Source organism: Scardinius erythrophthalmus, assembly GCF_964197995.2.
Source record: "Scardinius erythrophthalmus genome assembly, chromosome: 5".
NCBI classification, from domain to species: Eukaryota; Metazoa; Chordata; class Actinopteri; order Cypriniformes; family Leuciscidae; genus Scardinius; species Scardinius erythrophthalmus.
Window position 1 is genome coordinate 13,036,017 of NC_138225.1, and position 24,349 is coordinate 13,060,365.

General features: G+C 39.2%; 2 protein-coding genes across 3 annotated transcripts; one reads left to right on the top strand and one right to left on the bottom strand.

Moving 5' to 3' along the window:
* Positions 1-798: 798 nt before the first annotated feature.
* Positions 799-3,178, bottom strand: iscua (iron-sulfur cluster assembly enzyme a). Of its 2 annotated transcripts, XM_081366109.1 has the most exons (6): positions 3,021-3,178; positions 2,629-2,799; positions 1,960-2,073; positions 1,719-1,829; positions 1,520-1,598; positions 799-1,411 (listed from the first exon to the last, which is right to left on the bottom strand). In XM_081366109.1, exons 2-6 carry the CDS (start codon positions 2,728-2,730, stop codon positions 1,320-1,322), a joined length of 498 nt encoding a protein of 165 aa, XP_081222235.1. In that variant the 5' UTR covers positions 2,731-2,799; positions 3,021-3,178; the 3' UTR covers positions 799-1,319. The 2 variants fall into 2 exon arrangements, with proteins under 2 accessions (XP_081222235.1, XP_081222236.1); XM_081366110.1 differs by lacking the exons at positions 2,629-2,799; positions 3,021-3,178 and adding an exon at positions 2,454-2,607 and having other exon boundaries at positions 1,960-2,098.
* Positions 3,179-3,654: 476 nt separating this feature from the next.
* On the top strand, positions 3,655-24,281 carry sart3 (spliceosome associated factor 3, U4/U6 recycling protein). Its single transcript, XM_081366067.1, has 19 exons — positions 3,655-3,908; positions 11,087-11,213; positions 11,677-11,781; positions 12,034-12,218; positions 12,415-12,520; positions 13,278-13,402; positions 14,401-14,556; positions 16,324-16,462; positions 16,727-16,834; positions 16,973-17,050; positions 17,134-17,192; positions 17,281-17,390; positions 20,276-20,388; positions 20,585-20,661; positions 20,879-21,047; positions 21,203-21,669; positions 21,815-21,967; positions 22,145-22,332; positions 23,846-24,281. Exons 1-19 carry the CDS (start codon positions 3,711-3,713, stop codon positions 24,054-24,056), a joined length of 2,874 nt encoding a protein of 957 aa, XP_081222193.1. The 5' UTR covers positions 3,655-3,710; the 3' UTR covers positions 24,057-24,281.
* The last annotated feature ends 68 nt before the right edge of the window (positions 24,282-24,349 follow it).

Consider the following 24,349-nt stretch of genomic DNA (forward strand, 5'->3'; position numbering starts at 1 on the left):
AGCCAATAACCTGTGGGTTTGTGAGTGTGACATCATGTATCTTTATAGGTGGCTTCTGATGGACAGGTTACGGATGGCATCAGATCTAGTATGTACAGCTCCTTTGCACCTTGCACACAAGTTGCTATTAACTCTGTCGGTCATGGCCATCTGTCCAAAACTTTTTAAGCCAGTTGAGAGAATGTCATCTGTGAATACAACCACAGAATCTGGAAAGGTGGTGGAAAGTCATATAGATCAGACCTCAAGTGTACTGATGTTGGTTAGATCTGATATTGCATGCAACACAAGTTCATTTAGATGTCAAAAATCTTTACAACTACCTGAGAGCACAATACCAAGGTCCTTCTTTGGGTCAGACCAGCCCACTATAGAGAGACTGAGCTACGAAGACTGCCTCTTGCTAAATTTGACATCTTTTATACCTCAGCACACCCAAATACCCAACAGTCCAGCCACAGAAAAGGAACCTGGTTGTGTGGAGAATTCGACAGGTCAGCAATCAGGAGCATCTACTACTATCGGTTCAATGACCACAAATAGAGACATCGAATTCACTCCTCGGACAATACTACAGTCCAGTGACCCAGCGCTTATTGCGGTCCTGGCTGTTCTTTGTGTGCTTACAGGACTGCTGATGCTCACAGTGCTTTTGGTACTGAAGAACATCCTACTCCGAAACTTGAGAGTTGCACCGTTTCCACAGGTTCAAGAAGACATTCGCACAAATTGATAACCCGTATTACAGACAACTTTTGTTTGTGTAGAAAAATATGTAGAGAATAATACAAAACAATGGATGATGCAACATTAACATCTAGAGCTTTATTAAGTTTTTACAAGAAATAATACAGCATCAAAGCCCAAGTATCTTTTGGTTTTTGGTGTCACTTTTTTTTGCTTACAAATCACTGCCAAACCATAATGACCCTCCTGCAAATTTTAAGAAAAGTAATTTTTTTTCAAAACCCATACTTTCCTTTTTATAAAGTGTATGAGAATACAGTTACAAGCATTTTAGTAGTATACATATAATATTGAGGGCATTTCATGTCAGAGTATGCGATCTTCCGGAAAAAAAGTCTATTGCGAATGTGCGTGATTCAGATAGATACAGAAAACAAACTTTAATCCAGAGATCCCCAAAGTCTGTCAATGCAAACTACTTCAAACCAGAAATGCTAAGGCAGTGCACATTAAGTAGTAATGATAGACACTGGCTATTATGTTAATTGCAACCTCAGTCAGGAAATAAACTGCACCATTTTTCTAAGTCACAACAAGAGTGGGTAACAGTGACTTCTTGGTGAATTAGGACATTAATTTCGAGCCTCTGCCAACGTCTCCTTGTTGTCCTTCTGTTTGAGCCTGTAGTCTGCTAATGCAGCCTTAATAGCATCTTCTGCAAGCACTGCCAGAAAAAAATAATGAAATTATAAAAACAGAATTTGAGTCCATGTCTTTATTTTGATAACATTAATGTGTTTGCAATCTGAAACAACCATTTAAATACACTTACTGGAACAATGTAGTTTGACTGGTGGTAGACAAAGTTCTTTGGCAATCTCTGTGTTTTTGATTTTCAGGGCTTCATCAATCTGTACAAGGAAAAGTGGTCATACAATTGTAGGAACATTTGAGAAAACAAATGTGGAGCACAATGAGATAATCTGATCACACTGTGAATGCACGTGATGGTCTGAGTCACAATGACTCACCGATTTCCCCTTCATCCACTCAGTTGCCAGTGAGCTAGAAGCAATGGCTGAGCCACAGCCAAATGTTTTGAATCTGGCATCCGTTATCTTTCCATTCTCATCCACCTGAACCTGTAAAACAAAAGAGTCAAGTCAATGATGTAAATTATATATATTTATATAATTCAATATTTTTTTATTATTGAATTAAATTAAGTTATATTAAATATAACTAAATATGTAAAAGAAAAAAAGGCCTTACCTGTAGTTTCATTACATCCCCACATGCAGGAGCGCCTACCAAACCAGTGCCCACATTCTTGGCATTCTTGTCCAGGGAACCAACATTTCTAGGGTTTTCATAGTGGTCCACCACCTTCAGAAAAATACATGACCACATCCTGGTCATATTTAACAATCAAAGACAAGTCATTTGAGGACTGGTGAGAATGAAAATTTACACCAAATGAAAAAGTCCCCTTGGCAGATAATGACAATGACCTTCACAACATAACATTACAGATTATTGATATTTATTGGTAATTATTTTGTGTAACGTTACTCAAACTAATAATATACAGGCGTATTAACCTGTGGCACAGTTAAGATAACGTTACTGAAAGACTCTCTTTCTCTCTTTGTAGGAGAGTTACACAAGTGGATTATGAAACTAACTGTAAATAAATATGGATGAATGTCATTTTACCTCAGTCAAAAATACACAAACCAACTAATGACATGCATACTGCCGAATACCTTTAACGTACAATGTTCTGCTGGTTTGTTTACATGCGCAGTTATCTGACGTTAGCCTAGCTAGCAACCACGCTGAAACAAAGTTGTTCTCCTAAAACATTAGGAACTACAACTGAATAAATCCTAGTTCAAGTATCAGTGGATGGTCAGCCGTAAGACAAGAAGTGATACTTACCTTTTTATGATAAGAGTAGGCGGATTTGAGCTCTGGTAATGACAACGATCTAGTGAAAAGTGCAGAGACTGCAGAGCGCTTGGCTGCCGCTGCTAACGCCATGATGACTGACTGATTACTGATGCTGCACACACTGGGCTACACTGGCAGGGGGCGCGCTTTACCGAACAACTGCTTATACAATTGTGAGATATGTTACATAAGTTATTTTTAAAACTGTATATATTATACATATCGCATTTATATAATATTGTATATATATAATATTATATATTGTATATATATGCCTTTTAATTAACTTCACTGTTGTTTTGCACAGCACTCAACAACCATAGTTCACTGCATTGCTCATAATTGTAATCATCTTTTATTATAACTAATATACAACCCACCTTTATAATGTATGCAGTTATTTCTACATTCTAGATTTAATGTTACTACTGTTTTGCTCAAAAACAGATCTCAACTCCCCCTCTCTGGATGTAATTTGGACATAATGCGTGGAGCTAGAAGGTCCAACCACACCCTAAGCATAACTCTGTCCTTCCTCACCCATTAGATCCAGAGAGGAGGAGCTAGACTAGGTCAAGCTCAACCCATGATGTCTAGAGAGGTGGAGCTCCGAGTCTCCGACAAGTTGGAGCTATCACGGAACTCAACCAGCAGGCGGAGCGATTTCACCCTGCACTTACTCATATAATTTATAAATAATGTTTAGCATGTTTAAATGAGTAATAATATTAAATATTTGACATTTAGCATGCATATCAAATGTGAATATTTAGGAATTTCAATGTATATGTGTCATTACTGCTGTCTGCTGCATTGGACAAAGGCGTGAAAAACATTTAATGTTGACAAACGAAGAGAGTTTCTCAATCCACCACAAATAATTTAGTTGGACAGTTGGAACTACAGTAACAAACGCCAAACTGACAGCGGCCAATGCCTGTAGTCGGGACACGCCCCCCTGTTTTTCTCTCGAGCCCCGCCTTCTGGTTGAACGAGCCCCCTTGTTTTTCGCGCGAGCTCTTGTGTTGTGTGCGCGAGCCCTGCCTGTTTCCAGGCAGATAAGACTCAACATGGCGGCGACGGGTAACGAAGAACAGACGTTGTTGCCAGATATCGAAGAGGAGGCTGAGGGCATGGAGCGAGAGATGGAGTCGGAGGAGGAAGAAGAAGAAGGGATGGGAGTTGAGCATTCCGAGGAGGAAGATGAAGAGAACACGTCTGAGGACGAGCGGGAGAATGAAGCAGAGATCCAGCGGCTGGAGGAGCAGGTGAGAGGAATGAATGAGGCTAACGACTCTCCTCACATACGCAGCTCTCAAAACACGGCACGAACGACTCTCCTGGGGACTTTCTGTAAATATATTTACCAGAACCCGTTTATTAGAGAGGCCATACATGCTTTACATACCAAATACATGGCCAGGAGTAATAAAAATACAGAAATGCTGAACTGTTCCAGAGGAATGTGGCTAGCAAAGGCTTTAGTGAGCTAGCGAACACTTGTGCCATGATATTTAATCCCTCCAAACTGCCCCTTCATTTAGCCTCTTTACTTGTTTTCCACCCATATGCAGTCCCAAATGTGTCTATGGAGCTTTGTGTCCTTGCATGTCTAAAGACTTTATGTACAATGTATAAGAATAAAGTTTACTGGTGGAGTGTTTTGATGACGACACGGGGTTCAAACACGCGCCATATAGAGGGAGCTGTGTGCAACGGAGTTGTCAAGAGAGATGACTATTAGATGCTGTGGTGATTTTAGACTTGAATCATGATTATTACACATTAGTTTAGGGTTGCAGACCACATGCTGTATGTAGCAGGAGGCTTTCAGGGGGTGAAGATAATGTTGCATAATGATAAGATAATGTTTTCATGTCCACGTGTTTGCTTTGAGATGCTTTGTGTTGCTCTGGTCTCTTGGGGGTTTGACTTCTGTTTTGGAGTGGATGATGATTCTGATTTGACTAGCAGATGAAAACACCAGTGTGGCACAATAGAGGGGCTTTCTAGCAAACTGTCTAGCAAGGTCATGGGTTTGATTTCCAGGGAAAGTATGACCTGATCAAATGTGTACCTTTGATGCAGTGCAAGTCGCTTATGATAAAAGCATCTTCAAAATGCATGTTATGCCAGTTGCATAAAACTTATATAAACTGGTCTTCAGCTGGTTTTCCATCTAGAAAGTATCCAAATGCCCTCTAAAATATTCTGACTGACCAGGCTAGAAGATCAGAAAACTAGCTTAGAGTTGTTTAAGATGGGGTTTATTTTCAGCAGGAGTGTCAGCTTTCTATGTGATTCTATTAAAAAAATTAACTTTGTTTCCATGATAAATGCACAGGTTCGGTTGAGTCGCTATGGCCTTGCATTGAATTGTTCCATTCTGAATTCATTTCTGACCATCATAAAATGGATGAAAGACGGTGATTTGCATGGAACTGTAGTCAAGTCCCTGTTCAACAACAATCATGCAACAGCTGTAATGCCAAATTTGCCAAGTGTGTCTGATCTCTACACCAATCAGCCAGATTCTGTTTTGTTATAATGCATAAGAAAGCCGAGATCAAAGTTTAGCTTGTACCCTGCAAAATATAGTGGATCAAAAACCAGTCACATTATCTGATTTATTTTTTTAAGTCCTACAGATATTTGCTCTCCGTGGGAAGTGGAACTGTTCCAGTGTCTCCCACTCTTGCGTGATAGACTACAGTGAATGCCTGCCTTGTCCAGATGAATCTTTAGCCATCCCACCCAACCAAATGTATTGGTTAAATGTTTGGAAAAAATCAAGCAAGAATCTGTGCTGATGAAGTAATGCAGTTTAGAAGACATTTTTTAGTTCATACCTTGCATATTCCCTTAAGCGTTGCAATCATGTGATATTTTGTGTATATATGCTTCCCATTTAAGCATTTTCTTCGAGCAATGTAATTTCATATTGATGCATTTATTCTGAAGGATTTTAACATGTTTACTGATATTAAACTTTTGTAGGTCAACTTCCACAGGATACTTTTTAGGGGCTTTTGCACCGGGTAGTTATAAGAACTAGCCACCAGAGTGGTCCCCCAGAACAAAATTCCTGCTCGGCAGGAAAAAAAAAACCTCATTCAAGTGTGTGAATAGCGATTGGTGCTCTGCCTTTTTAAAGCAACATGAACCCCAATTCCACTGTATCTTACTCTCTTCAGACTGTTGACTTTGCACCATCTGAACAAGCCCGTCTTATATGTTCCTCGCCATAGAAAAGCACCTCTTCAGCGGATGGCGTCACAAGCTGTGCTGCCGTGTTCCGGCAAAAAGAAGTATAAGCTTCTGAGCTCGTGAGGCGCCGTCAAAAGAGCTCATTGCATCCACTGATTATATTGTTCACAAAAAGCATCACTTAAAATTGACATTTTTTATTTAAATTAAAAGTTATGTTCTGATCTATTATTCTAACTTACTGTTATATTTTTCAATGGGCCAAAGGCATTACAAAGTTAAATCTTTTGCACAGGGTCCCCGCGGATCCTTAAAAAGTCTTAAAAGGTCTTAAATTAGATTTTTTAAATTTAAGGCCATAAAAAGTCTTAAATATATATATATTTTTTAAAAGTCTTATTTTTACTTATGAAAGGTCTTAAATTTTAGATGCCACTTTGACTTAGACTTATCTAAATGCTTTCGAAATTGAAACTCTAATTAGCGTTTTATACAACAGTTAAATTAACAATAAAGTTAACATTGTGAGTTACTTTTTGGACACAATATTGTAAATTTTCACTTTATATCGCCGACGAGAATTTCATAATGAAGCCGTAGTCCAACAGACAGCAATGTTTTTTTTATTTTTATTTTTTTATACTGAAATCCGCGTTTTGAACGAATCATTTTAACGATTCAATGAACAATCACTTGTTTTTCTGAATGAATCAGCCGTTCGGTTAGCCTAGAAATCTAGATGCACCCTAGCGGCAGCAAAATGTATTTTGCAGCCAGGGTAGTCTAGCAACTCTCCATTGACTTTCGTGCTGGAAAAACCTAAATTGGGTCAGGCCAATCACGTCGTGTATAGAGTAGGCAGGGCGGGCTTAACATAATGACAACAGAGTTGCGACTGTTCCCTTCTACTTGAAAACAAAGAATGGCTGCTGCTGTTGGAGAATAGTCTTTCAAATCGGCTTGGTCCGTGACTCTGGAGGACTTGGAGTTAGGTTTTTCTATGAGAAAAGAGCAAAGAACGGCACTTAAGTCATTCTTAAAAAAGGAAGATGTGTTCGTAGTTTTGCCGGCCAGATTCAAAAGTTGAATCTATCAACTAACGTGAGCTCCGCTGTTGGGAAAACGCTCTGGTTGGTTGAAGCGCTGTCCTATTGCGTGCAGAGGGAATTTGAAAGACAGCCGTTTATCCCGCCCCTCTGATTGAGCCGTGACTATGGTGAGTTGCCAGACCAAACATCTTGATGTGGGTCTGGCTTGCCAGGCTACCGTTCGGTTGAATAAATGACTCCAACAACTCGCTTATTAAGACAGTGACTTGCCACCACCTACTGGTGGTTTTAGTTTCATATTTAAAGTATCCTTTAATTAAAACGTTAAAATTATAAATCATTTAATATTTAAATATTGAATAGCTTTATTTATGCAATTGTAAATGAAGCTTAAATATAGTAGGCTAATGCCAGTTTTGATGCCGCTTCTGTGTCAGCTCTGCACTGCAAGGATGGATTTTAATTTAATGATTTAATTTGACGTTGGTACTGTGTTATTCTAATATAATTTAATTTGAATGTTAGAATTTGACATAAAAGGTGATGCATACCTCTAAATACGTTTAGAAACAATGTCTACATATAGGTGAAAATGCCCCTGGAAATCAATTTAAGGTGGCAAATATTGCCCCTTAATAAAAATGTTAATTTCGGTCACTACTGTGAACTGACCACTACATAGAATATAAAAAAAATATGAATATCTTTGTGAGTCTGCTGTCAACAACAGGCCTAAACCAGCCAGGATACCAGTACAAAAACACAATCAGTAAAATATCATCTAATTATTAACAAAACTTTGAAAATATCTAGACATATTTTTGTCAATATTTAACACCCCTAATGTACGGTATTAATTTTGATTTCTTCAGGTCTTAAAAAGGTCTTAAAAAGCCTTAAATATGACTTTAAAAATTGTGCAGATACCCTGTTGCAGATGTTTTTCATTGCAAGTTGTTCAGTTTAAAAAAAGTTACTGTTTTTATTAGGGGTGTAACGATATTCAAACCGAACCGAAAAACCGCGATACAACAGCCACGGTTCGAACCGCGATACTCTCATGTCGAACCGAACGCGCCCCGCCCCCCGCCCCCCGCTCCCTGCTCCCTGCTCCCTGCTCCCTGCCCAATGCTGCCCAACTCTCACTTCACTTTGTCACAAAACTATTTTTTCTTCCTTGACATTTGATTAAATAGTAATTAATGAGTACACTTTTAACAACTAATAAGAGCTGTAGTTTTAATAAATATTATTATAATATTATTTACTAAATAAAGTGCATGTCACGTGATTTGGGTGATCGATCACGCTCGGGAGTTTACATACGCACTTCAGGATGGCAACTCCACGCCACGGCATATTGTGATTGAAGACCCTGCGGTCACAACCACTGACTGATATTGATACAGCAGCAACAGCAGCAGTGCTGATCACGAATCTTGAGAATGATCACCGACACCTGTCATCATCCAATATGATGACATATCACAGCTTTTTTTAATCATTGTTTGATTTGCGAACATAATCCTTTGCCGTCTGGCCGCTTCCGCTTCGACTCGTCTCGCGCTAACTGTAATTTCCTTTCACTGTCCACGTTTTGATTTCGGCAAATCATTCTTTGATGAATGTAAAGATCATAAGATATTTATTTGAAATAGAAAGCTTGTGTAACACTATAAATGTATTGTCACTTTTGATTAATGTAATGCATCCTTGCTGAATAAAAGTAGGCAATTACTTTCTTTAATTACTTTCCCCAAAAAATAATCTTAACCTCAAACTTTTGAACTGTAGGCCTATGTATAATGTTAAAAAAGCTTTCCATTTCAGATAAATGCGGTTATTTTGAATGGTGGTTTGTTTGTAATGTGACATATATTTTTTTGTATGACATTAAAATTATTTTTAGAATTAAATTGTACATAAATAGGTTAAGCAATACAAATGTGTTTGTCTGATAACCTTTTAAACATAGCCTATACTTAACTACAGTTTGCAGACACTGAAATTATGTACATTGTGCGATACAGTAAATATTTTGAGTGTCCCTCATTTTCCTATAAAGAACCACAATTGTCCCGCATTTTACTTTTCTGAAGTTGGCAACCCTACTCAGGTGTGCAGTTTATTTCTGACTAGTCAGTGGAGACATTTAGGCTATTTCATTTTAGTTAACTCAGGTGTGCTAACTGCTCTAAAGAAAACATGAAGCCAATGTATAAAATTAATAAAGTTAAGTTAAATTATTGTTGTTGTTGTTTTTATTAAGTTAAAAGTGAATCTAGTGTTATTATTGCTGGTGGTGCCCTGCCATGAACCCTGCCCCCACAGCAAACAGAACCGAACCGAACCGAACCGTGGCTCCAAAACCGTGATATGAACCGAACCGTGGCATTGGTGTATCGTTACACCCCTAGTTTTTATATATATTTTTAGTGAAATTATTTGGTATTCAAAGTTGGTGGTGGGGGTGCCATTAGGGTTGCAAAGGGGCGGAAAATTTCCGGTAAATTTCCGGAAAGTTTCCGGTAAATTTCCGGAAAGTTTCCGGTAAATTTCCATGAGAAGTTAAGCTGGGGAATTTTGGAAATATTCATTACCACAGCAACCGCTTGCGCGTCCACTCTGAAAGTAACTGTACACATAAGAGACGGATAGATACATTATTTAAGGTTATTTCTATTCGTTAGAATATTGATTTATGAACTTGTTGTCAAGTAAGCCCCGTTGCGCATGTGCGTCTCTCTAAACTTTCAGTGTGCTGCTCTGCTCTAGTTGACTTCTGCGCCTTCCCCCCCTGAAAATATCACGTTAATTTTGAAAACGTAATTCCTTTTGTGGATCCTCTTGGTCTTTCTTCATGTTTCTTTGACAAATATCAGTGTCTCAGTCTCACGAAAGCTGCACATGAGTTAACCACGCCTACTTATTTACATGTTGTGGTATACACGGAATAAAAAAATCTGTTATGGCTGACATTTTCTTCCGCGGTAACGATATATACCGTCATACCGCCCAGCCCTACTTAAGTGGTAAATAAAGTTATGCTAGCTTATTTAGCATCTAACTTATCAGCTTGCTATCTACTAGATGAATACATTTGTATGTGATATTTGCAATTTAAACATTTAATAAATATATTTCCCCATAATATCATCAAAACTTACTTCACTTTGTTTAGTCCACAGGCTCAAATGTGTGCCTTCAATAGTCTTGTGCTTTGGGCTTCTGTACATGTGATGGAGGCATGCACAGTGCCAGTAGGGGGTGGGGTCTCAATAGCCATGCAGTAAGCAGTGTGCTATGTGCATGTGATTGAGGAATGGCATGGATATTCAAGTGTATTTGAATGGCATCTGTTTGTTTTAGTCAAGATTATTCTAAAATATACTTTCCTCAACTATATTTAAGTTCCCCATGAAGAGCCAACCTTCAACTTTGAAAAATCCCAGTTTATTCCCGTTTATTCCCATAAATTCCTGTGAATTCCCTTAAATTCCCATTAATTCCCATGGAAAGTTTCCATCTTTGAAAATTCCCAGAATTTTGCAACCCTAGGTGCCATATTTTTTAAAGGGGGTGAGTGTGACCAAAAAACTTTGAGAACCAAACCACTGATGTAAACTGTTTGCATGGCTTTTTAAAAAATGCCGGGTGCCATTGTTTTGCATGTGTTTGTCCAATCAGTATTCACTTACGTCACTGGTAGTTCCTATTGTGCTGGGTTAGCTCCTACTCTGAAGTAGGAGCTAATTCAGTCCCCCCAAAAGGCATTTGTATAGCTAAAATCATTGCCAGTTCCTGCGACCAATAAAGTAGTTATAGAGGTTGAACGGGCCTGGAAAGGGGCAGGGCTCGCGCACACAACACAAGAGCTTGCACGAAAAACAGGGGGGCTCCGTTCAACCAGAAGGCGGGGCTCGAGGGAAAAACAGGGGGGCGTGTCCCGACTACAGGCATTGGCCGCTGTCAGTTTGGCGTTTGTTACTGTAGTTCCAACTTTCCAACTAAATTCTTTGTGGTGGATTGAGAAACTCTCTTCGTTTGTCAGTAGTTATAGAAACAATGAAAATGTTCCTTTGGTGCGAAGGCCCCTTTTGTGAATCAAGATTGCTGTTGTATAATATTTTGTAAATACCATGTGAATCTCAGAAAACAAGTCAACAACAACCTGTGTCCCATTTCTACAGCTGTCAATCAACGCATTTGATTACAACTGCCATGTGGACCTGATCAAACTTCTGCGGCAAGAAGGGAAGCTTCACAGACTGCGCAAGGCCAGGCAGAAGATGAGTGAACTCTTTCCTCTCACTGAAGGTGGGACATCCTTATTTTGTTTCCCTCTTCTGTTTTTTTGTTCTCTTTGTGTGCCTTGTGCGGTAGCCAGAGTTTTAGTGAAAGGACAGCTAGTGGTTTTAGAGTCCTGGCTATTTTGTGAATTTGTTCTTGAGGTTTGAATACACATCACTCTCCAGGAAAGTTGCTTTCCAGATACAGGACTGAGCAACCTTGCAAGATTACAATTCATTTGAATTGTGATAGTGATTCATACTGATTTATTTGACATGATAACGAGAGTGTGTTAAAAGCGCTGGGCAGCAATAGGGGAGAAACCTTTGAAAGTGCAATTAGAAAATGAGTTAGTGTATATAAGGAATTTTTTAACCAAAATATGAAGTCTTTAAATGTGTATGTATTTACAGTCTGTAAATACATATGATATGTATGTGTTACAAACAAGTGATGATATGGCTATTGCGTGCTATGTTTGGTGGAACAGAGATTTGGCTGGACTGGCTTAAGGATGAAATTCGCCTAACAGAAGACGAATCGGAACGCGAGAAAGTCTACGAGCTGTTTGAGAGGGCTGTCAACGATTATGTGTGTAAGTGTGGCTTAATTATGTTCATAATCTTCAGTTCTTAGAAACAGGTTTAAATTGGTCAAATTTTGTAGTGTTTTCTAAGTGTAATATTTTTGTTGAAGTGTTTGAGCTGACTGTAAAACGCATTCAGTTACCACAAATAATCTGATAAGGAACATGTAATTACTTCTGAATTGTAAGATGGATTGTTTTGAGATAAACCTGTGCTGGGGGATTTAAAAAAGCTGCTGTTAAAGTTTAACCCATTCACAGGTCCAGAGATCTGGTTGGAATATGTGCAGTACTCCATTGGTGGAATGGGAGCTCAGGGAGGGATTGAGCGTGTTCGGTCCATCTTTGAGAGGGCACTGACTGCAGTGGGCGTACACGTGACTAAAGGAGCTTCAATCTGGGAGGCCTACAGGGAGTTTGAGATTGTTATTCTCTCAACAGTGCAGGTATGTACTCTGGGTTCCTACTTAGATTTATTACAGAATATCAGCGTGGCATTAAGGTGGCTGTCAAAATAGCCAAACTGAAAGGCCTGTTATTAAATATCACATGAATAGTAATGAGAAGTATAAATATCCTAAACGATTGCAGTGTTTTGTTTTTGTATTGTATTGGTGTTTTAACCCCCTCTTTCTTGTTCAGCCTCCTCCTGGCAGCGTTCCATCACAGGAGCAGCAGGAGCTGTTGAACGCCCAGCTCGACCGCATACACACACTCTTCAGGCGGCAGCTAGCTGTACCTCTGATGGGTGAGAGCTGCTCTGTTTCTCTCCTCTCACTCCTTCAGTCCTTCACTTTCCCATTCTTTCTTGTCTCTTTCTCTTTTCAGTGTTGGAATGAATTATCGGAAAAACTTATCCACAGGCGAAAGGTTCGGGAGAACGGATGCTGAAAGAATTTAGACTATGAATATAAGATTGCGCAATTTGGCAGAAATAAAATAAACTGAGAACAACATGTCTAGACTGAAGTGAAATCTGGTCAGATGGTATTGATTAAGACTTGAGTTACAAATAAAATTGACCGTTGCATGTGGTTTCCTCTTATGTACGTTTCTTAAATCAAATAGTATAGGTTCTGTCAAGAAGACACCAGTGCTGCCAGACACTGTAACACAGGCTAGAGACAGGAGAGCCAGGAGCAGCCTGCAGATAGCCAGATGGTCTGGTTTTGTGAGCAGGTTTTTTTTTTTTTCTTGACGGCTGCTTTTGGCACCGGAGATGCGGTGGAGAAAGGGATGATCACATCCCACTCAGCTAAGAGAGCCAGATTACAGATTGGGTTTTCGTACAGCACGGCTCATGTTTCTATTGCCCTATTTCTGTGTCATAAAATTGCCTTGTAGTGGTGACATAGGTGAGAAATGCAGTAGTAACAGAAAGACTATTTCAAAGCATCTTTGAAACAGAACTGAACTGTGTTCCAGTAACAGTGAAAAGGTTTTGAAAGCTGAAATATCTGGATGCTTTGTTTCTCATGTTTATGTGTTAACATTGTGTCGTGTAGATATGGAGGGAACGTATGCGGAGTACTCTGACTGGGCTGATGATGGCGTACCTGAGACGGTCACACACCAGTACAGACGTGCCCTGAAACAGATGGAGAAATGCAAACCTTACGAGGAGGCTTTGGTAACTATGCCCTTGTCTTATTGCTGTGGAGACCCATTGGTTTTCTGATTTTTCCATCATAATTTAATGCAAAATGATTGGTTATGATTTTAAAATCTTTTATAGTAGTAACCTGCTTACAGCCAAAATCAGTCTTCACAAGTGTCATTTAGAGATTCTGAATGAATAAACCATCTGTGGTAATGAAAGCTCTTTGTCCGCAAACATATGCTAATCAACACTATACTTTCACCCATTCAGGAGAAGTCAACTTGAAATCTCAATTTAATCTTATTATTTACTTTATTACACATTTCTGGTCTTTTTTTGTTTTCTTGTTTCTTCTTTTTATTCCTAGTCTTTCATCAAACATTAAAGACTTAAACCATCTCTGAAACAACTTCCTTTTTGGCTGACATCACTAAGGCTGCTTAACCAAATTGGTATTGGTGGCAGTCCTCCATCAAAACCTGAACACTTTTCACCATTTAATTGATTCCCAGAGGACAAAATCAAGTCATGCTCTACCTTTTTTTTCCTACTTTGAATATCCTATTTTTCTTTGGACACTTAGCACATTAGAGAAAAAAAATGGCTATGGGTAGCTAATGTAAACTAATCAGTGCCCCTATTCGTGTAGCAGTGCAGCATTAACATGTAGATGCTATTATTTATACTATGCAGATTTTCATATTCAACAAATAATTCACTCAAGTCACAAGAGAAACTGAAATCAGAAAACAAATTCAGCCTAACTAGTGCTGTTACCATAGAAAGTGGAGAATGTGCCATGCTCCCAGAAAGTAGAAGTAATTTTTAATAGTGAACAGAATTGCACTGCACTTATTTTAAATTAAAGCACCCAGTCACTAATTAAACTCTACAATAGTCAGTTCAGTGCTCTTGCACTCTTTTAATTAGAACAGATGTAATTTCCCTGTATGGCTCTTTTTTTCTGTTAAATTCAAACTGTTGTTTCTCTTTTGTGCTTTCTAATGCTGTTCTTTTTGATGTTCTAGCTGGTCTCTGAAACTCCAAAGCTGGCGGAGTATCAAGCGTACATAGATTTTGAGATGAAGGAAGGGGATCCAGCCCGTGTCCAGATTATATTTGAGCGAGCACTGGCGGAGAACTGCCTTGTGCCAGACCTGTGGATCAAATACAACACGTATCTGGTGAGTGACTTGCATAAGCACACGTCCCCCTTTACCCAGCAGCCCTTCGCACTGCTCACAAAATGAATGTGCATCTGCACATGTGCCTGCCCCACACCTCCCTCCGTTTATTCAGGACCATATTAATTGCTTTAATGGGATGGTAATGAGATGCACAAGCCACAAACGCGTAACAGCGCAGTTGCAGCTGAGAACACATTAGAGAGCCAGCACCTCACCAGATGGAGGGAGGGAGAGGGGGAAAACAGTGAGTTAACGAGATAGAAAGAGAGATGGTGGAAGGCGCGTAGGGGGAGAAAAATAAGACAGAGAAGGGGAGAGAATGACACCTTCCCATATTAGCAGCCAAAGCTTCTATCCATTTGGGCTTTCTGATTCAACGACTGAAATTAATGAACTTCTGCATTAAGGGCTATGGGCTGGAGTGTGTTAGTGGAGCTCATTCAGGCGGTTGAATTCCTGGCAGCTATGGATGTGTGAAGTAATTAAATCAAGCCTCCATACTTGTACTCTCTTAGGTGATTAAATTGAGATGCTATTTAACTAAATTATATGCACCCCACACTGTGAGTCACAGAGCTGCTTTGCCTAATGGATATAGGGGGTTATTACTTGGTTTTACAAAGTGCTGTATTGTATCTAAAGCCTTCTACGTAACCAATGACCTGCACCACTTCAGGAACGAGTGTTAGATCCGTTTCCATAGTTAAATGGAATCTTCGTTTCTTTCTTACTAATACCCATGCACCATCTATTCAGAGTATTCGGCTATAGTTTTATCTGTGGAGTAGTCTTGTACGCTTCAAAGAACGTTGCTACCATGATTGATACTTCAACAGATATCCACATTCAGTCTTTGATGAAACAAAAACAGAAGAGCAGTGAGCAGATGTTGAGTTGACGTAGGATGTGCAAATCAGGGATTTTATTCATCTCTCCCGTTTGTAAAGCCATTATTGCATTTTACTGAATGTTTATTGATGTAAGGCAATTTCCCACAGACCGATTTGTCTTGGCTGTAGATTAAACCTCTTTTACAATGGAGGAGTGATTCCCTGCTGAATGTCTCCTTTAGCCTGATGCTACATGTAATTTTTGAGCAGCAGACGGGCTTGTAAATGGGTTGGCAGGAAAACAGCAGTGCTGGATTGGACGGGGAATTATGATCATTACAGAAAACTCATCACACACACCACCTGCTCTTCCTGAAGCATATTCAGTGGCTTTGGTGTGGAAGACAAAAAGGCTCAAGACTTTTTCTGTACATTTAAACAAGCAATGCTGTATTGATATCTTGATTTTACATATCTATAATTCTGAATTTTGGTTGTATTTTGACTTCAGTTGTGTGATATTCAGGTGTGAATTTGCTTGTCATTCATCCTGATGTATATTTGTTTCAGTCTCTGCAATTCTGTTAAGTTGAAAAAATCAGGCACACAACCTAAAGTTGCAGTCATGTTTGTAGAACAAAAGTATAGTTTTTCTCATTTAGCCATTACATCCATGATATGTTAATAAATAGGACAGCTTTGAAACAGGATTTTGAGCTTTCCCTTTCCCTTTGATATATAATTTTTAAATGTTCAGTTGAAAATTTTCTGAATTCACAGGCAGAAGGTTTAGGTGATAAACTATCATTTTTGTGTTTGAGTCAAATAGCTGCTCTTGGTGGATGTTGTTTGGTCACTCACACCTACTCTCTACACCTACTGCAACAACAACAAAAAAGATTTGCTCATAATTGTTTTTTTTGTTCTACCTCAGGATCATCAGTTGAAAATAAAAGATCTAGTGTTATCTGCTCATGAGCGAGCCGTCAGGAACTGTCCCTGGACCATGAGCCTGTGGAAGAGCTATCTTTTGGCTTTAGAGCGGCATGGGACAGACCATCAGACAGTGACAGGTACTCATTTCAGTCATTTCTGTGTCATCAAATGTTGTGATTTAGAACAGGGTTCCTATTGTCATGGAAAAAAAATCTATATAGTGAATTTAACTTTCTTAGATTATGCTCAGATCTAAATATAAAATAATATATATTTGTGTGCAATCTCTATGAAATAATGACAAAAGGTGTGGGAACACTGTAATGTTGAATACATTTATGAATGACAAAAACCTTTTGCAGGAATAGAACAATTTTTAACATGCAAAAATATGTCCTTAGATGTGTTTGAAAAGGCCTTGAATGCAGGATTCATCCAGGCGACTGATTATGTAGAAATCTGGCAATCTTATTTGGACTACTTGAGGAGACGTGTTGATTTCAGCAAAGGCAAGACCATATGCTTTTCTTTTCTGCCTTTTTTTCTGATGTATTCTTACATTCTCAAGTTTTTGTCCACAGTCACAGCTGATATCAGATGAGTGAATCTGGTGATTTTACTATTGATGGATTTGTTGATCATTGCAGAGTGGAGCAGGGAGTTGGATGAGCTGCGGGCAGCTTTTGCACGCTCCCTTGATTACCTGAAACAGGATGTAGAAGAGAGTAAGTATCTTGTCTGATTTTATGAGGTATGAAAGCAGACTTAGTAGAAAGAAATACTTAACTACTGTCTCACTTCTTCTCAGGGTTCAGTGAAAGTGGAGATCTGTCCTGCACAATAATGCAGATCTGGGCAAAGATAGAAGTGAGGAAACACTATACCATTGCATCTGTCCATCCTCCATTAAGTAATGTCATTCTGCTGACTGCTTGTGTCTGTTTGTTCCAAACAGGCCTTACACTGTAAGAACATGCAGAAGGCCCGTGAACTGTGGGACAGCATAATGACAAAAGGGAATGCAAAATATGCCAACATGTGGTTGGAATATTACAACCTGGAAAGGTCAGTAATTTTCATCCGTTTGTGCAACAAGTCATATGTTTTTGCTTCTGTTGAAGAACAAGATTCTCTTTGAATAATTCTCAAATCATGCTGGATAATGTGATCAGCTGGTTTTACACAAACTTGTGGAGTTTATGCAACTTGTTGTGGCAAAAGGGTGTCAACCCAAATACTAAAATATTTTGAAATTCACGTTCATTTGAGGGGAAAAAATGTGTACAGTCTTAGGCCCCGATCACACCTGACGCGTTTTTAGCAGTGAGAGGCGCCTGTTTTCAATTGGTTTCCTATGGCACCGACCGTTCTGCGCGCTGTTTATGCGCCTTCTGCGCCTCGCGTTTTACCGCCTGCTGCGCCTCGCGTTTTTGAAGTTGAAAAAAAAGCAACTCCGAGCGGAAAAAGCGCCCGACGTCATCGCGTTTTTTTCCACTGTCCAATCGAGTGAATGGAGAGGCGGGCCTTCCGTTTTAGTGATGAAAGCTACAGTTGATTGAACGCCCGGAGAATGCGATGATGGAGGATAAACTTGTGGTGCTCTCGCGGGTTACCAGGAGCTTAACGACTCCACGAACCGTAACTATCACAATGTTAACAGAAAGTAAATAAAAGTAATAAAAGGCAGATTTGACGTTTACTTGACTGACAGGACAGCTGTTTCAGTGGTTGCCTAGCAACATAAAAAAACGCAGCACACTGCTCGTTCTGTGTGATGGTAAGTGCAGTGCACCTCGCGTTTTCGAACCTGAAAAACGCGTCAGGTGTGATCAGGGCCTTAGACTTTTGGACCCCACAGTATTTCTGGAAGCTGTTAAAGCAGTGGTTTTTACCCAGGGTCTTGGCAAACTTCCAAGTGGGGCGTGCAATAATATTATTGGTTAATATAATTTTTCACTGGCTGTGTGACCTTGGTTATATCAACAGAAAAATCAGTTCAGTTTTAAAGATTGAGCAAGTTGTTACATTTTATGCAAACAAACATTTGTTTGTTTTATCAGAATAATTTTGTGCTAATAGATCATATATTTTTCTATTCGACTCTAGTAATTACGTTTATATTAATTTAATTGCTTAAATATTTACTGAGGAGAATACTTAACCATGAGCATTTAATATATAGCTATAGGCTATTATAGAAATATAGCCTATTCCGCGCTCAAGCAGAGCTTTGGTTCATTTTTGTGACGCGCTCCAGTTCACAGAGACCGAGATGGCAGAAAGCGCATCCTGTTTGTTTTCTTTATTTTACAAAGGCACCCAATGTTTTCTTGTTATTGTGAGTCTACAAAAAATAAAAGTAGAGTTTCGAATTATGTATTTAGCTATAGTTTAGCTTCCATACTCCGCTCAAACACTTGGATATGTGCCTAATAATAGCACACATTTATCTAGGTTAAAGGGATAGTTCACCCAAAAATGAAAATTAGCCCATGATTTACTCACCCTGAAGCCATGCTAGGTGTATATGACATTCTTCTTTCAGATTAAATCAATCGGAATTATATTAAAAAATGTCAAGAATTTTTGAAGAGAAATGTCGGAGGATTTCTATATAATAGAGGAGGAGCTTGAGTTTGATGCACAGCCCTATTTATGTAAACCGCGAGAGGCGTCTAAGCTTACGATACTCCTACATCCTACGTGCGTCACGGGTTTCTCTTGCCACAAGCTGAGCCATATCGCATTAATTATCGCATATGTATCGCCTGTGATAATTAATGCGATATGGCTCAGCTTGTCAGTTAACTACGGCTCTGTGTTGTAAATGCCGCTCCATCTGAAAGCAGGTGATGGCGATTTACTCAAGGAACCGGCTTTACTGATGAGATGCGCCTGACAATGTCATGCGATATATCGCCCAGCCCTACTTAAACTCCTTTTACGCACTTTTTACAAAGATTCTGACATTCACTAATGTTTTCTTATATTGGATTTGTTCTTAGCTAAGAACAAAATCTACGCACACTCAAGAGCACTCTTACTCACATTTGAGTGATGACAGTTTGCTCCAAATAATTGGTTACTGCATTTTAATTCTACAGTCATTTACAATGATAGTATTTCACTGTAATGTATTTCTGATCATTTGTTAAAAAATAAATAAAATCATAGTATGCAAAGAAACACTAACACTGCAATTTACAATTTTAAATCGTACGTAATGCCTCGTTTGGCATTTACCTGTTGCAGTAGAATTTCTGTTTCAGAATTACTGAAGTTCTTTTTTCGTTTGGTGATCGGTGGACCACCACCGTCTCTGCGTCTTTTGGACATTCTCCAACTTTTCTTGCACACGGCCCTGAAGTGTCATGTCCTTATATGGGAATTTGCGGGTGGTTTCTTATGCTAATTAGGAACAACTGGCACACGCTTTCAATTACAAAGACGTGGGATTCATCAATCCTAAGAACACAAGTGCAAACAATTCTGTTGTTTAAGAACACGTCATGAATCCGACATAGACTTTTCTTAGGAAGTTTATTAAGTACAAAGTTAAGAAAATTCTTAGGAAGATATTGGTGAATGAGGCCCAGTGTTATATACACCTAGGATGACTTGAGGGCGACTAAATCATGGGCTAATTTTCATTTTTGGGTGAACTATCCCTTTAATGTTTCAAATAAGTCATATTTGAGGTCGTTGGATAATAGGGATGAACGTTTGGATTTCCTGCCTGGCATACTGTAGTTTCCACAAATAACCAATGTTCAGGATCTGTCCCTCACGGACTACGTGACTTGATTAAATTTTATGAAAACAAACATTTGTTTGTTTTATCAGAATAATGTGTGCTAACAGGGCTGCCCCTGACTTAGCCCTAGCTAATAAGTTGTTGAGGATTGAGGTTATTTTAATTTATTTTAATTGCTTGTATGCTTGTTGATCAGGTCCTATGGAGATACTGTTCACTGCAGGAAGGCTCTTCACAGAGCTGTACAGTGTACATCAGACTACCCTGAGCATGTGTGTGATGTCCTGCTCAACTTTGAAAGAGTGGAGGGTGAGTTTAATTCATGCATATATATATATATATATATATATATATATATATATATATATATATATATATATATATATATATATATATATATATATATATATATATATATATATATATATATATATATATATAATATATACTGCTGTTAATGTGGGTGTCCAGCTTTGAGTGTTTATGTGGGGTTTGTCTCTCACAGGCTCTCTGGAAGACTGGGATGCTGCAGTCCAAAAAACAGGGACCAAACTCAACAGAGTCAATGAGCAGAGAGCAAGAGTCAGTCCTATAACTAGCCTTTTTGGAATTTTCTCCAAACTTGGCATACATTTCAATTTCATTTATACACTTTTTTTTTCCTGTTAAAAATAACAGAAGTATTTAAGCATTCAGATATATGTATGTATCATGTTTGAGGCATCTGACAGGAAGCTCACCATGTAGAAATGTAATTTTTAATGTTTAGAAATGAGCCATCTATATGCTGTTTCTGCAGGTGGCTATAAAAGAGGCTAACATAGCCAGACAAGAGGAGGAGAAAGCTGAGCAAAGGAGGAAAGCCAAGGCAGATAAAAAAGGCCAAAAGAAGAGCCAGAAAGCAAACAGAACAGGGGATAAACGGAAAGCTGAAGACGATGGCGAGGAGGAATGGGGAGAGGAAGCAGGTGTGGATGGAGAGCTTTAGATTCTATAATTCTGTTAAGTGTATATATATAAAAAAAAAAAATCTGTTTTCAGAGAAATTTGAGGTTATTTCCATTTGTAAAAGCTAACAGTGTGGTTCAGACTTTGGCTGCAGTGACATATCAAATATGTGCAGAGCTGCCATCCAAGAGGCTCAGAGGGGAGGGGGACTTTGGCAGCACGGTCACAGAGGAGCTCATGGAGACAGAAAGCGGGCTTTTCGGCCGACGAGCTCCACCACCGCGTAAAACTGAGCCTCCTGGTTTCCGTAAGAACCAGCAGAGAGCATCCGAATCACAGCGAGAACCCCAGGACATGTCAAAGGAGCAGCGCAAAGACGAAAATAGTGTCTTTGTCAGTAACTTGGCCTTTAATCTGGAAGACCCCGAGGGCAAGCTGCGAACATTGTTTAAGGGTTGTGGGACAGTAGAGCAGGTGCGGCTTGTGTATACACCAAAAGGTGTGTTTAGAGGCTATTGCTATGTGCAATTTGAGGACCGGCTAGCTGTACCTGAGGCACTGAAACTAGACAGGCAGGAGGTGGATGGGCGGCCCATGTATGTGTCTCCTTGTGTGGACAAGAACAAGAATCCTGATTTCAAGGTATGTAGACTGTATACTTCTGAATTTTTTATGTTTCCACGTCATCCCTATGTTCAAGTAAACAATTAGTACATTCCCTTTGGCGAGTATTTGGTTGGCTTTTTTTAAAATGTTAATCATTTTTATAACAATGTCTTCCTGGCAGGTTTTTAAGTACAACACGTCAATGGAGAAGCACAAGATCTTTATCTCGGGCCTGCCATACACCTGCACTAAAGAGACACTGGAGGACCTCTTTAAAGAACACGGCACAATCAAAGCCATCCGGCTAGTCACCAACCGTTCAGGCAAACCCAAGGTTTGTAGGTCTCTGTCACCAACATGAATACAAAACACGACTGTCCCAGTATTAAGTAGTAATACCTGAAAGAAGAATCTCCAAGCTGATATTACCAGAATATATTACTCAAAGTTACAAAAACTTACAGGAATAGGTTGTTTTCTCTCCACAGTAATTTATGTGTGTGCTCTGTAGGGTTTGGCATATGTGGAATATGAGAATGAGGCACAGGCTTCACAGGCTGTGCTGAAGATGGACGGCACCATGTTGGAGAACTTCACACTCTCTGTTGCTATTAGCAACCCCCCAAGAAGGAATATGGAAGAGAAAGCAGCACCTAGTCGAATCCTGGGGGCAACAATGCAAAGGCAACCTCAGGGAGCGTAAGTACTTGATGTGGCTGGTCACGTGTTGGATTTCTGCTTGTAGCCAAGACCACAGTTTTTCTCAACATAATTACTAACATTCACAAATCCCCATGTCTTCAGAGAAAATACTTTTGTTGTTGTTTTGTAATATTTGATCTGGGAAAGAAAAAGAGGTTTCAGCTGCCTGTTTAACTATAAACTGTAACTATCTTGTAGGGCTGAGCGAATAATCGCATTAAAACAAAATTGTGATATGACATAGTGATTATCAAATCACAAAGGATGCAATTTAATTAAATAAATGTATGCGCTGTGTGTTTCAGAGTGAAGTGGCATTTTCGTTTTCTCACAGCGCTTGCAGAGATGAATTTATGTGGAGCAACATTTACTGCGAACTGAGTTGCTCTGAGTTTGGGTCGCTTATAACATGCATTTAGGAACAACATGTGGCAACCATTTTACCAGATTTGTAAAGAGAAGCGCTTATAAACTTGTTGCTGTAAGCTCCCCCTAAAATAAAATTGTTTCTTAAATATTGTAACAGTGAAATTACAGTACATATTTATTTTGTTTAATATATTTGTATTTAATAATAATATTGATCATAATTAAAATTATTTAATATATTTTAAACATTGGCCAGATTTTTCAGCATCACAAAAAAGTACAGCAAGTGTTTTTTTTTTTTTTTATCAAGTTTTCAATCTTAAGGGCCCTACACACTGGGACGAATATCGGCACGCGTTTTTCGCCAGCGTTTTTCAACGCGTTTTTTGTGTTCACACCCAAGCGATTTTCGCTGACGATGAGCCGAGTGAACATGCAAATTCATTCCCTGACATTAGATGGCGCTTAATACCACTCTATAACAGTTCTCTTTTATCAAGATTTTTGTAGTCGCTGTCGCGTTTGTCATATAGTTATTTATGTTCCGACACCAACGAGACCAGCAGCTCTACATTCATCTTGCCTTGCATCTTCCTCGTCTTATTTCTTCCCGGGAGTGTAGACGCTACTTGGTGTATATCTTCTTCGCAGTTACGTATGTGTGCTCGGCAAGACCGTTTTGTGTTTGAGTGCCCCCAAGTTGTGTTTTACTGTAACTTCAGAAGCTCCAGACACGTGAACAAAAGCGCCAATCTCATTGGTCGGATGCGGCGCGTCAAACCAAAAAAACAAACCCAAGGCGTTTTTAAAAAATGGCGCTTTTACGCGTGTCGTTTTTCGCGCCGGTGTGCACACTCACATTGGCGCCCTTTGTTTAGTCACGAGGCGTTAAACATCGGCGAATATCGCGCGCGGAATTCGTCCCGGTGTGAACAGGCCTTTAATCTTTTTTTTTTTTTTTTTTTTTTTTTAAATCAAAAAACCCATAATTTAAATTTTCCCCTCCCAAATTTTTCAGCCCTAACATCATGTGACAAAGCCTCTGTGTTTAACATCCTACAGTTTTCCAATTTTCTTTTCACAGTCCTGATTTACTGAAAACATCAGTTCTTTCTCTTTAAACATTATTATTTCTTTTCAGAAGGGGAAAAGGACGCACTCAGATCTCTCTGCTGCCACGCTCTCTGTACCGACAGAGCGCTCCAGATGCCAAAGCGGAGAACGGGACCGTTTCTGTACCACATGCCACAGTGACAGATGGAGTGCACGGAGGACCTGGAACCACAAGCCTGGACACACAAACCAAGTCTCTGTCCAATGAGGACTTTGCCAGGATGCTGCTCAAAAAGTGAAATTGTATGCAGATAACACAAGAGGAATACCTGCCTTCTGACAGAAAGCCATGCTGTGTCCTTACGAAGTCCGGCGGAGAAACAGCGTTTTAATTTAGCCAACTTTCTGTAAATACGTGACCACCCTAGATATATAATTAAACTATTTTAACACCTAATCGATGGAGATGTGAGCTGTATTGTTTTCTTTAAATTCTTAGTAATAAAGAAAGGGGGCAGATTTCAGATTTTGTCATTAAGTATTTTTTTAACAGGATGTTAAAACGGATGATGTGAACCATTGTTTTAAAAGG

Bases quoted from the DNA above. Each gene is read 5' to 3' on its own strand.
- iscua (XM_081366109.1), bottom strand. From the start codon at position 2,730: ATGGCGTTAGCAGCGGCAGCCAAGCGCTCTGCAGTCTCTGCACTTTTC. The intron at 2,074-2,628 runs GTAAGTATCACT...ATTTTTCTGAAG, and splicing joins CCTACTCTTATCATAAAAAG to GTGGTGGACCACTATGAAAA. The intron at 1,412-1,519 runs GTAAGTGTATTT...TTTTTCTGGCAG, and splicing joins AGTCAAACTACATTGTTCCA to TGCTTGCAGAAGATGCTATT.
- sart3 (XM_081366067.1), top strand. From the start codon at position 3,711: ATGGCGGCGACGGGTAACGAAGAACAGACGTTGTTGCCAGATATCGAA. The intron at 17,051-17,133 runs GTAAGTATCTTG...ACTTCTTCTCAG, and splicing joins GAAACAGGATGTAGAAGAGA to GGTTCAGTGAAAGTGGAGAT. The intron at 21,968-22,144 runs GTTTGTAGGTCT...TGTGCTCTGTAG, and splicing joins ACCGTTCAGGCAAACCCAAG to GGTTTGGCATATGTGGAATA.